Genomic DNA, 12,145 nt, shown 5'->3' with positions numbered 1-12,145 from the left:
TACGGATCGGTGGATAGTTGATAGTAGGACTTTAAAAAGCAATTATAAAATTATATGAATTTATGCACCAATTCACGAGATTGTGAAATTTTGTCAAAAATAATATGCATTGAATGAAGTGCGAGCGTGCGAGAGTGAAGGCAGCGGAGTGACCTCGAAGGAGAAAATTTTCACTCCTCCGCTCGCACGCTTGAGAAAAAAACAGGCCGCTACCTTGAACTTTGCCCTCAAATATTTGACCTCCAAGTGCCCATTCAACGGAAAGATAAGTACCACGTCATTTCTAATTTTTAGCTTGATTTTTTAGCACAGGTCACTAAGCTTATCTCGTGTAGCTTGAAAAAAGGTTCCATTGTTAGTCCAGGCCGCCCCGTGCCTGGAACACCGTCCGTGGTGTTCCAAATATCGAAAGTGCTCTTCACATTGCAGAGACTCATATATGCAATGGAATTTATTCGCTATGCTAGAAATTCGTCTCGCTATTCTTGGAATGCCAATGCCAAACTTGAGGATACCAAAAAACCTCTCTTGTCAGTACAGCTTTGCAAAGCCCGAGCCAGGATTTACTGTTCACCATGTATCTTTATTTTCTATAAAATTATACGAATGTACCACCAAGGACTGACTAAATAAGTAATTGGATTATTTTGGACTAAATCTTGCATTAATTAGCGCCAATTCTTCATATTATATGCATATCTGGCCCCAAATTCTCCAAGTTTACCTTAATCCTTCCTCTTGCCGACTATAGGGCAAGTGGGGTCGCCCCTATAAAAGCTTCAAAACTCCTACGTCGTATTTACTACTTATGAGTCATTTTTAGTCTTCATACCAAATTTCACCCGAATATAGTAATTTTTAGAAATCGGTATGGGTAACCCCCGTCGTTTTCACTCTTGCGACCTTTGGTGTGTCTATATTCTTTTGCAGAGAGGCCATTACAAATATGCAAGCATCTCTGTGCAGAAGTCCATTAATTTCAGCTTTCCTAGATAATTTCTAAAAATCGATGAGTTCCTCCGGTCAAGATTTACAATTAGTCAAGTCGTTGTATATTCCGAATTTATATCCCCTTGGGAGAGACCGTTGTGCCGAATTTCAGCCTTTTACCACTATTTCGAATATTCTGTACCAAAACCACTGATATGACCCACATCGATCCCAATCTTTTTTCATCGAACTCTTCTGTTGTTGCATTGTAACTATTGCAACATACATGTTTGTACCTTTGGCCAAACTCGGTCAACACGTTCTAGAGTTATTGAAAGACGGACGGACGACGGACGGACATTATGATTGCACGAGTCATGGTTCGGCTAAACACTGATCATTTAATTCACTGAATCCTTGATAAGTAGAGCAAACACGATAAGCGTATGCGGTGGTATCATTATCAACGTTAATTGAATGCCATTGCATAATATTATGACATTCATATGCAGTTAAGACGTTACATCGCTAAACGGTGTATTCTAATGAATTCAATTATAATGATCTCACTCTCATAAAGTGCGTCATGCAACGAGTTCTGTTCACTGTTAAGGAGGATGCACGACTCATTGGCCAGTGTAATATAATTAAGTAGCTCACACACACGCAAAAGTGGGGCAATTAATGTCCGAATCTTTCTATATAAAATATTCTGATTAAATTGTATGACGTCTGCAGGTTTATTTGCAAAATCATAAACATATGAATTTCGATCAGGGAGCGCTGACTACTAAATAACGCCAACCTTCTGCCTGCTGTCGTGCTAGTCGAGTGAAAAAGTACCAAGAGTAATTTCGTTTTGAAGTGAGTTTATTTTTGTGCATAGGCTCAGAAGTGATTCATTGGTCAAAAATGGTAAGTGAATTATTAAGGTAACTATATCATACGTATGTATATGTCATACCTACTATAATGAGCTGCTTTAAATTGTCACAATCGAATGCCATACTTTTGAAACTAAATTGTCAAGGAATGTTGTGATAATACTAAACCAGTCGCACAGCAAGCACCGGTTATTCGTCAAAACACATGTAGGACAAGATTAGTGCCTTGCATTGCGTACGCAAATACAGTACAGTAAGTAACATATGTATTAAGGGAAAAAGTCTACATTCGTCAAGATTTTAGAAAAGGCAACATGGTTTGTATGCACCAATCTGTAGGATTTTGCAAAATAATGCTCCCAGCGGAGATAGAATAGAGAGATCATCATCCATTGGGAGCTTCTTCTGTTCCCAAGTTACTGCTGCTAGTGGGATGAGCGTCACTCTTTTCATTTACTGGCTTATCCTGCAGTGGATCTTTTTGTTGCTCAGCAGAAGAAGAGCCAGGTTTAGGCGACGAGTTCTCTGCCTCTTCTTCCTCTTCTGTAGCCAAAAATGTTTCCAACTCGAAGGGATCTTCCTCGTCGAGCAGGATTTCCTCCAGGCTAGGTGTTGACTCTGCTGTCTTTGTTGGCTCTGATGAGAAAATACGATTGTCATAAATTCGCACATTTTATTTCTAAAATTTCCTTTGAAGCACCATTCATTGTGAAAAAAAATTCGATATCCGTTGTAACACAATTTCATCAAACGAGATTACTCACTTGGCACGATGCCTTGTGACTTGTAGTGCAGGAGATCTTTGTCAAACGCCTCTTGAAAGTGTGCCTGTCGTTCTTTTAATGAAGGCGCTCGCTTCTTTTCAAATTCTCGGATCTTATGAAGGTGCTCGTCAGTGAGTTGTACTGCAAGCAATAAAATAAAATCACGTTGAAAGAAGATAATATAGACGATAAAATAAACAATAATTTTATTCTCTATATATTTTAAGCCTGTTGTAACCATCTTTGCCTTCGGAACATGTTTATCAACTACGGCTTGGAGTAAAATGTATTTCCACTTTACTCCCGATAAAATCATTACAAAGAATAATTTTGTTTGGAGATTTCGACAAGGAGGAAAGTCGTAACAGGGAAAGGACCACAACACATTATGCTATCAGTAGATAGAATCATGGAATAATTATGCGAATGTCGACTGTGGTGATTTTACCCACCAAAAGATACACGAAAATAAAATAATACTTGATTTCATGATTCTGAATTATTACCTTTTAGGTCTTCTAGCTCCGACATTCGCTTTTCTTGGTACAGCGCTAGTTGAAATCTGTTAGAATTATAAATTGATAGAGGGGCACTAATGTCACATGTTATACTTGTATCATTGGAGTTGTGTGTCAAATGGCTCGAAATTTATGAAAAATTTATGGCAAAAATTTATGAAAAGGTCAAAACCTGTGATCCAACTGTTTTTCACGTAGCTCTTGTGTTTCAATCATGTCTTCCAGTGTTAATAACGCATCTTCTGTTTCGTCAAAGGCACACTGCAAATTTAAAATGGTATCACAAACTTCTTGAACTCCATGAATGACTTGGGGGATGAGGGCTAAGGCAGTAGACAACTTTCCAACTTTCTTCCATTGTTCCTCATAGTTATCGTGAAGACTTTGCACAATTTCGTCAACCTCCTGGTATTCATTCAAATAATTAATTAAATAACAAACTTTGGGTCGTGAATTGATTGCATCGTCCAAAGAGGCACAGCCCCCCACGCAGCTATTATGACGCTCAGAAAACTTACCGCAGCACACATCGCCGTAATTTCCGTCTTGTTGTGAATGTCGGTCCAGAAACTTTGATAGCGTTCTAAAATTTCCAATCCCGCATCATAGTTGCAATTGTCTTGCTTCTTGACATCTTTGCTGCTCTGTCGGTCCAATTTGAGGTTGCGGATACTACGACGATGAGAATTAGCATTATAACAACATTACTACTATACTGGCTTGCATAAATTTACATGATCAACCATGTATTATTTCGATGTCCTTGTTAGCGTTGATATACGTACCTGGTGGTAATTTCCTCTTGAACATTGTAAAACTTTTCTCGGAGACTGGCAAACATTATGATGTCCGCAACTACAGCGGCTGACAATACTTTGGTGGCCTGTTCTTTTGACCAAAACGTGCATCGAGCACCACGGTTCGAGCTGTAATTTAGAGTTGACAGTTGATATATCGAACATTCATTACAACTTATGTATATATGGATAGATGCACATGAATAATGCCAGTATAACTAATAATTACCCCTCAGCTAAGTACGTACGAACAAATATGGTTTGTTTCATCTTATCATGGAATATTCGAAGCACCACCAGAGTGATATTTAAATGCATTGTGTGTGTCTACCCCACACACCTTGTTCATTACTCGATAAATCGTAAAGATCCTGTATTATTATGATGACAATTTGCAATTTGTGCGTACATGTAAAACCTAAGTGCTAAAATTCCATTCCAACAAAGTCAAACGATAGAAACCTCGCAGCCACCAATACCTTAAATTTAAAGAATGTACATATATTTCGATAATGCAACATAAATTTGTTCTCTGTTGGACTGGTTTATATTTTACCTGTCAATTATCAATCTCATTCAAATTGCACTTTAATTTTTAACTACACACGTAAAGAAGTAGAGGATTTCGTACAAAATGTAGACGTTTTCTAAGTTAACTAGGAAAATTTATAGATATAATAAGGGATTTCACGTCAAGTATAGCTTACCGACTTAGGAGCGTGAAATTAGTGATCCTTGACTTCGCTCTGTAGTTTCGTCATATTTTTGGTAAAATATAAAATAATAAAGTCGCACAAATATACTACCACCTTAATCTAAATTCCAATAATAAAGATGATTGGACAATAGTGCAGGTTTAATTGAGGTCGTTGGAAAATATTTCAATTACCAAATTGTTGAGCCGAGTGCAGCTGGAGCAGGTTGTGTTGTGGTGAAAGTGAGAGAGTCAGATCAGATGATGGGCTCGCTGGGTTTGAGCCATGCCAAAAAGCGTGCCATCCCATCTCTGCTGGTGCTGCATGCTGGCTACTTCGGCAGCGGGTACTTTCTCCCACTCACTCCTCCACTTTCTCCATCCTCTGCGTACCACAACTTGTGGTCACAAGGCATCCACTTGCTGTCCGCTAAAAAACCTCTCTTCAGCTCCTGCTTTCCTTAGCCCGAACCAGGATTCATTGGTTGGTAATCCCATGTTGGGCAGCACTTTTCTATGAAATTATGTGCTACTATTTTGCACTAATTCTTGCATTCCTGAGCCTCAATTCTTCCTATTATATACCTGACGGACGGACGGACATGACGATTACATAAGCCCTGGTTCGGGCTAAAGATTTGATACACAGTATGAAACATGGCTAACTACCAGGCATGGATCATGCAATTATGCAAATCGATATTTCCACTCGCCACACCTTCGGCTAAGGACGACAATTCCTTCACTTCTTCGCAGGCAAGTCAATTACCATACAACATTCTTATTGCCTTTTTGGGAAACTTTTTTGCAACCCGTCTTTTGCGAGGACATCATTAAAGTCGTTATGGTTGAACAGCAACCAAGTTTCAAGATATTCAAGAAATACCGATAATAATGTACATACATAATGGGCTGACGAAGGTGTGCAAAAAAGTAGTGGCTTCACAAGTGGGTTAAATAAAAAATGGGTTGGCACACATCAAATGATATTTGTGTTTGCAAGTCTTTTGAAAAAAGTTGGCCAATTTAAAGTTTAAATTTTCTCTGTCTGCTACTGCCTTGGGTCATGGCGTGTATTATGAGGAGTGGTTTTCGAGTCCACCCCAGTGCCATTTATGAATTATACTGCTTTGGCATGCACGTTGTTGTGTGTAGGCTGACTCTCAAAGCCACAACTTTTTCATGCAGGCTTACTATTCCAAGAGCCGTCTCAACTTTTAAATAATTGATACAGAGTTTGAAGTATTTTCATGGATCCCCAGAGAAAGTGGAACATTTCAATCCACGTTGGCTACGTGCTACTAAAAAGCTGTACATTGCAACTATTACCCCCTCCATCCATCCGTCATTATTTTATTGCTGCAAATGGACAAATTCTCCAGAGCTCTTTAAACCATTCCCTGTGGATCATTTTTGTTTGCGTATTCAACAAAATTTGCAAGCCTAGCTGAGCTTGTTATTATTATTTGTACTCAAATTTATTTGTAGAGGGATTACTCGAATTGGATGAGATGGGGTTGTTCGGATGGATGAAATAAAATCCTAATGCTCACTTGCTGCTCTGCACCTACTTGTGCTCATTCGATGACAAAAAAAAACGGTTTCGTACCACTCGAGCAGCTCATGATAATAACAAACAACAAGAAGCGAGGACTGTTTATACTCGAACGAATGCTGCTATTTACACACTCAATATTTTTAGCTCATTCATCGTTTTAATAAATTCCAACTTTTGGCTCGAGTTGTAAATGTCAACCGTTTAATCGAGTTTTCTTGGCGAGATCACAACATTTCCTTTTCCTCCTCAGCTCCCCTTCCTCTTCGAATGCCTTTTATTCCTCCTCGCGGACCATCCTAACGTGAGTTGTGTCTCATTCGCCAAATCCTAATGCGGCTGAAGTTGGTAATAATGGGACATGTTTATGTTTATGCATCTGTTATACTTATCTGTGTCTTTGTCCAAGGGGGATTTATTAGCATGAGTTGCGTTTGAAACTGCACAATGATAATGACCTAATACTTACGAAGAGATGCGAGAGTCGGAACCTGTAATGAGAACATTTCTATTTGCATTCTTAATAAGTAGCAGGGAAAACGACGACTTGTCATAACAAAATACGATCGCAAATGCTACGCCATTCAAACATTGCTCAATCATCATGAAAGAAATGTCCTGAAATGTTTTGACTTTATTCCAGAACACTAATTTTAGGTGTCATAATCAGCATCACAGTGTTAATTTATCTGCATGTTGCCTATTATATTGGGCTCCATGTCATCGTGTTTAATTTGGAGCACTACACAAAGTCGAGGGAGAGGACTCAAAAGGAGGGATATTCTTGAAACTCTTTGTTCTCCCCTTCGACTCGTAAAATCGCAGCATTAGCAATTAAATAGCAATCCGAATGGGTCTGGTGCGGACTGGGAGTCCACAAAGTGAGGTGAATGTCAAAGGGAATTTGAGAGAGAGAGAAAGTGACAATTGGCAAACAGAGGAAGGAAGGAAGGTGACTATTGCGAACGCCAACTCCACGTCTCACTTTGATGAGTGAGCTGAATCTCATTTCACAATCACACACACAACCCTTCCTGAGGTGCATGTCATCAACCAGGCCGAGCAGTGTGACTCTGTGCATGAAATGATGGCATATTGCTTGCACAATTACCTCACAATCTGAATGTGTCCCCCCGTTTCAAGTTCATCAGAATAAATATTAATGTCTGCTTGACAGCATATGTACACACAAGAAATATAGGGCCCCTAATACTTACATTGCACAAATATAAGTGGCCCTGGCCACGTGCTATCAAATGTGTGCACATAATTACAACCAAAGCTGAAGTGAAGTGTTTTACAATTTACGTCAACGTCAATTGCACAGTCGTTTTGCTGCATGCATTGCCAGATTCGTTTAATTAATTAGCACAAGAATTAGGTGAAAGCAGGGAAAGTTCTGTTGAATACCTTTTTCGAAGCACGAGTTCGACATACTTAACTCGCTGAATATGCACAAAAAATCTCTTGACTCATTGTTAGAGCTTCAAAATGGATTTTGGATCAGAGGATAAATAGTTAAGACATTGAGAGTGAAAGGTCGTTGCATCACCAGTTGTGATGAGAATGCTACTGCCACCACCACCACCATTGGCACTGCATCTGTGCGTACCTGCACATCCGTAGAGTCGGTTCAAGCTTAAATGATAAGGGCGTTCGTGTCGTCGTCCTCGTAAGAGGATTGCTCATTGAAATTCTAAATCCGATCCCGCTTAGGCAAATAATTAAAAGCAACCTTTGACAGATTATTCAGTCGCCTCATCACCATTTCAACTGCTCCTCCTCCCCCAAACACGAGCCTCCTGCCTGCCTGCCTTCAATCCATCCATGGCTTTGATCCGGATTTGGAGGCGAGGTGAGTGTCAGTTATTTTGTGTGTCCTCAGCCAGTCAGTGAAACAAATTGGCCCTCTTCAGTCGAAATGGAGTTCCCAATCGAAATGGAGAGGATTCAGCAGAGGAAAATTAATTCCAAATGGGCTGCATTATGTTACCTTTGTATCCATCAAAAGTTGCTCACTTTATGAATCATGGCTCAATCAGAAGCTGCATACGTATGTACGTACAACTTACATACGCGGGGCGGAGGCAGGGAATGAGCGAGAAAAGTAATTAACGAAACTTTTGCTGATATTCAAGGACTTCCAAACCTGGGTGTTTCACTCATGTGTGGTCTGCTTAGTGGTTGGACAGATAGTACAGACGGAGGATAGACTTTTGTCCACTATTTTCCTCGCACTCATCAGACGAAGCTGGAGGAATCATCAAGAAGAGCAACCTTTGAACCCTTCTGTCCACGGTATTTAGCTCATTCGTAAAGAACTCTGGGCAGGATTAGTTGGACGTATTAAAGGCTTGGAACCAAGGCGCACTAGTCGCACAGGACGGGATTTGGTGTCAGGTGAGGCGGTAGGGAATTGGTGAAAGGAGACGGAATTCAAGGGCTGCATGGGCTGCCAGTCGAGCAAATGGGACCCAAACTTATTAAAAGTTGTTAATTAAAAATAAAAAGTACACGTGCGGAGACTTTTAATCCGACTCATCATCCTCGCTCGGATTTCTGAAAAGCCAGCAAACCACCAGAATTTGTGCAAAATATTTGCCTTTCATACTTTGGATGGGTTCCCATTTGCTGAATTTCTATACACAATGATGTACGAGAAATTCTCTGAGAAACAGCAAGGAATTGAAATGTCTGCATGTTAAATACGTGAAAATCTTCAGAAACAAAATGCTCTTACAACCAGTTGACCTCAATTGCATATGCATCGATAAGTACGAAGATAAGCAAGTAGATAAAATTTCACGGAAAACTCCACAAATAATCCCGTACAGTTTTCAAGCACACGATTTTCGATTCTGCGACTGTCTGTGTTGTCTGCATTAAAAATTGAATTGGGCCCAATCCTTTCTATCCCTCTGCCGTTTTCATTGCCACGTTTTGGGATTAGCCTGATCCATTTTTATTGCCGCATGAAACTGAAACCATTAAAACATGACAATAGCCCCCGTTGAAAGATGCCATTGCAGACAGAGACATGTGTTGTTCGACAGAAAGACGTCATTGTGGACCTTTCAAATAAAAGAAAGCCACAAACACGGATCTTTACGGTGGGACTGTGGTGAAAGGGCGACAACAACTATTTTATGGCTTTCGTATGGTCCTCCACCCAAACATCATCCTGATGCGCTGAATATGCCGCAAATTAAGACGACGCACAATTCCAACTAATTTAATTTTGTTTTCACAATCAACAACACAAGGTTAATATATTCACGAGCTTTATTTTCGGATTTTTTTGTCGAGTAGAAATGAGCAGGATCCTTGGAATTGTGCAGCACAGCGTATTGAATTTGGGACTCGGTGTTCTCGGGATTTCTCTTTCTCCTCTACAAATACGTACTTCTTATTTATTTACATGGCAAACAATGCAAAATCTTGGGATGAAATGGGGCACACATTTTTGCACTTTGTGAATTTCACATATTTATAGCGTATTGCAAATAAGCCCAAGGTCATAATTCATCCGACTGTCAAAGGATCATACATTTTATGCAGACGGAGACAGACTTTCATGGGATAAAATTCGTGCTCGATATAAATATGTACATATAGGCCTACATTCCACGTAATAAAGTGACGATACTCTGAGATTGAAATGGCCTCTTGATTGTAAATCGTCCTCAGCAAAAGTTACTGATGATACCATTTCATGCCCTAATTCAGATACATTTCTTCATTTAATTATATTCCGTAAATATTGGTCGCGTTGCGTACGTCATCGGGAAACTGACTCCCTTTTGATTACTACACCGACGAGAGAGGGAGAGAGGGAGTATTGGATATCGGACCACTTGACGTGACCAATAAATTTTGTAACCTTCGCTTTTGTCACAACCCAGGCATGTAAAAGTGGTAAAAATAGGGGAAAATAAATGCCAAGTGGTTAGTTAGTAGTAGTGTTCTATTTGTGCTTCTCCTGTGCCTCACGCTACCTGCCTTCCTCCTAATACCTCGCCAGTACTTACATCACTGGCATCGAGAAGTCCTCCTTCCGCCTGGGTCGCGTAATCCGATCGTGATGGGTAATCCCAACAATTTGGGATATTGCACAAAGAGATTGATTGATTCGTCTCTGTCAAAATGTCTCATAACTTCCGTTCTCCCAGCCACTTGGCCTCACCACACCACGCTTTATTATGCATAATGGACTGATCCCTGCCTTCTGGTGACCTCATTTATCACTTAACAGATTATACCATGTATGCAGTATGATACGTATTTAAGTATGCGGGTAAACAATTAAGTAATCACATCCGATACTTGTCTTACGTATGTATCTACTCGGTCATATGGATCTGTTCAACTGGTCGAGTGGCATGCTTAACTGCGATCGTAAATGAATTGTAAGGCTGATTAGTACTGCGCCACACCTCCTGCAGTTGCACGGCATTGAGCACAGCAGCCGATTCATAGGCAGATATGCACATTCCTTATACATACGTAGCACGAATCAAGTGGCAAATTGTGCCTGACCTTTGCTCACTAATTTGTAATTAGACAAATTGGCCATCTAGGCAGGAGACTGGACGAGGCCCAATTTGCACCACGACCATGCACCATCAAGGTCTTCTCTCTCCCGGCGGATATTTCCATATCTCATAAAAGCAGTAATAAATTGGTCGACACTGTGGGTCGGTATGGATGCATTAATGCACGTGAAGCTGAAGCTGCATCAAATAAATGATTCCTTCCGAGAGAAAATGTTGTAATAAAAGTGGATGAAAGCGAAATATGTACGTTCGTATGACTGGTGGCCAGTCATAATAATATTGCTGAACAGGAACGTATTTGTGCAGTCTGGGGAAGCACACACACTGTGTCTTCTTCTGGGTGTTGTTTCACGAGCCGAGATCAATTTGTGTTGTTTTGTGGTGACGCGTATCGGATCGCGGCGGTGAAGACGAAGCTGCTTGGAAGACATACACGTCGGGCATCACCTCCCAGGTTGGGAGGAAGCGGAGATTGATGGAATCGTCCTTAAGAAGGAGTTAGCTGAGCAATCCATCAATATCAATAAGCTTCCTTTCTGGGATTCCTTCCATCGCATCGTGGGGGGAGCAGTTCTTATAGCAGTGGATTTGATCGTTAGTCGTCCTCCGCCCTGGATTGTGCATGGTTGCTCGAGAGTCGAGGAAATCATTGACTTGACATTTTATACTTTATTTATATTACACGCTCGACTTGTACCCAAGTCAGCTTACGATCGGATGGTCGTCTCATTTCCCTAATTGAATCATCTCGTTTGATCATTTCAACAAAAGAAGAAAGCCGGGGGGAAAGCAGGGTTAGAGTCCAAAACACTCCATTATTCTCACCAGTCGCTCTTTATTCCGTCTTCTTCTTATTCGCTCCTCTCCTTTCACCCACAAGAAGTACACACTTTTCCTCCCTTCCACACACACGTCCTGGCCATATTGCCAACCACGGCGGAAGTATACACAACCACACGACGACGCTAATCCATCTCTCTCTGAGGAGCACCCCTCCTCACAATTCTGGCCACTTACCTGTAATCGAATACCTTGTTTGGCAAATATGCCTTTTCCTCTGGCGGACCAACGGAAATAAGTTGAGGACAAAGTGCAGGAACGATATTGGGCCACCCAGACGACGGCATTATTAAGAAAAGTTGTTTGGCAATAACCCGACCTGGATTGAGCAGAGATCGAGGATGGAAACATCATGATCATCTGAAGTTTTATTTCTTGCGGGATTGTTGTTTATCATTATTGTGACAGTTTTGAGTTGGGTGGAGTTGGGTGGTTCTCTCATTTCTAGAGTTACAAATATCCGACTTTCTCCCAACCATTTGTAGCAGCAGGAGCATCGTCAAAGGGGAGCGGGAGGAACGGAGGAGGGTTGCTGACTTCCTCAACGGTTTCCAATTTCAATATCCCATGAATATAAAAGCTCGGCCAGAGAGAGGGGATTACAGTGTTA

The 12,145-nt window shown here is 40.7% G+C and overlaps 1 protein-coding gene across 3 annotated transcripts; it reads right to left on the bottom strand.

The window, feature by feature from the left end:
- Positions 1–1,782: 1,782 nt before the first annotated feature.
- LOC110858420 (dysbindin) lies at positions 1,783–4,923 on the bottom strand. 3 transcript variants are annotated; one of them, XM_022107196.2, is made up of 8 exons: positions 4,783–4,923; positions 4,601–4,708; positions 3,882–4,022; positions 3,615–3,768; positions 3,269–3,501; positions 3,085–3,140; positions 2,579–2,719; positions 1,783–2,450 (listed from the first exon to the last, which is right to left on the bottom strand). In XM_022107196.2, the coding sequence occupies exons 3-8, from the start codon at positions 3,935–3,937 to the stop codon at positions 2,200–2,202; spliced, it is 891 nt and encodes a 296-aa protein (XP_021962888.1). In that variant the 5' UTR covers positions 3,938–4,022; positions 4,601–4,708; positions 4,783–4,923; the 3' UTR covers positions 1,783–2,199. The 3 variants fall into 3 exon arrangements, with proteins under 3 accessions (XP_021962888.1, XP_021962889.1, XP_035714631.1); XM_022107197.2 differs by having other exon boundaries at positions 4,601–4,639; positions 4,783–4,882; XM_035858738.1 differs by lacking the exon at positions 4,601–4,708 and having other exon boundaries at positions 4,783–4,879.
- Between the last annotated feature and the right edge of the window lie 7,222 nt (positions 4,924–12,145).

This window comes from Folsomia candida, unplaced genomic scaffold, assembly GCF_002217175.1.
Source record: "Folsomia candida strain VU population unplaced genomic scaffold, ASM221717v1 Fcan01_Sc021, whole genome shotgun sequence".
NCBI classification, from domain to species: Eukaryota; Metazoa; Arthropoda; class Collembola; order Entomobryomorpha; family Isotomidae; genus Folsomia; species Folsomia candida.
This window is presented reverse-complemented; position numbering and strand designations above follow the sequence as displayed.

Excerpts from the sequence above, each read along its gene's own strand:
- LOC110858420 (XM_022107196.2), bottom strand. The coding sequence starts at position 3,937 with ATGTTTGCCAGTCTCCGAGAAAAGTTTTACAATGTTCAAGAGGAAATT. Across the intron at positions 3,769-3,881 it reads CAAGAGGAAATTACCACCAG|TATCCGCAACCTCAAATTGG; the intron begins GTACGTATATCA and ends TCATCGTCGTAG. Across the intron at positions 3,502-3,614 it reads TTACGGCGATGTGTGCTGCG|GAGGTTGACGAAATTGTGCA; the intron begins GTAAGTTTTCTG and ends AATGAATACCAG.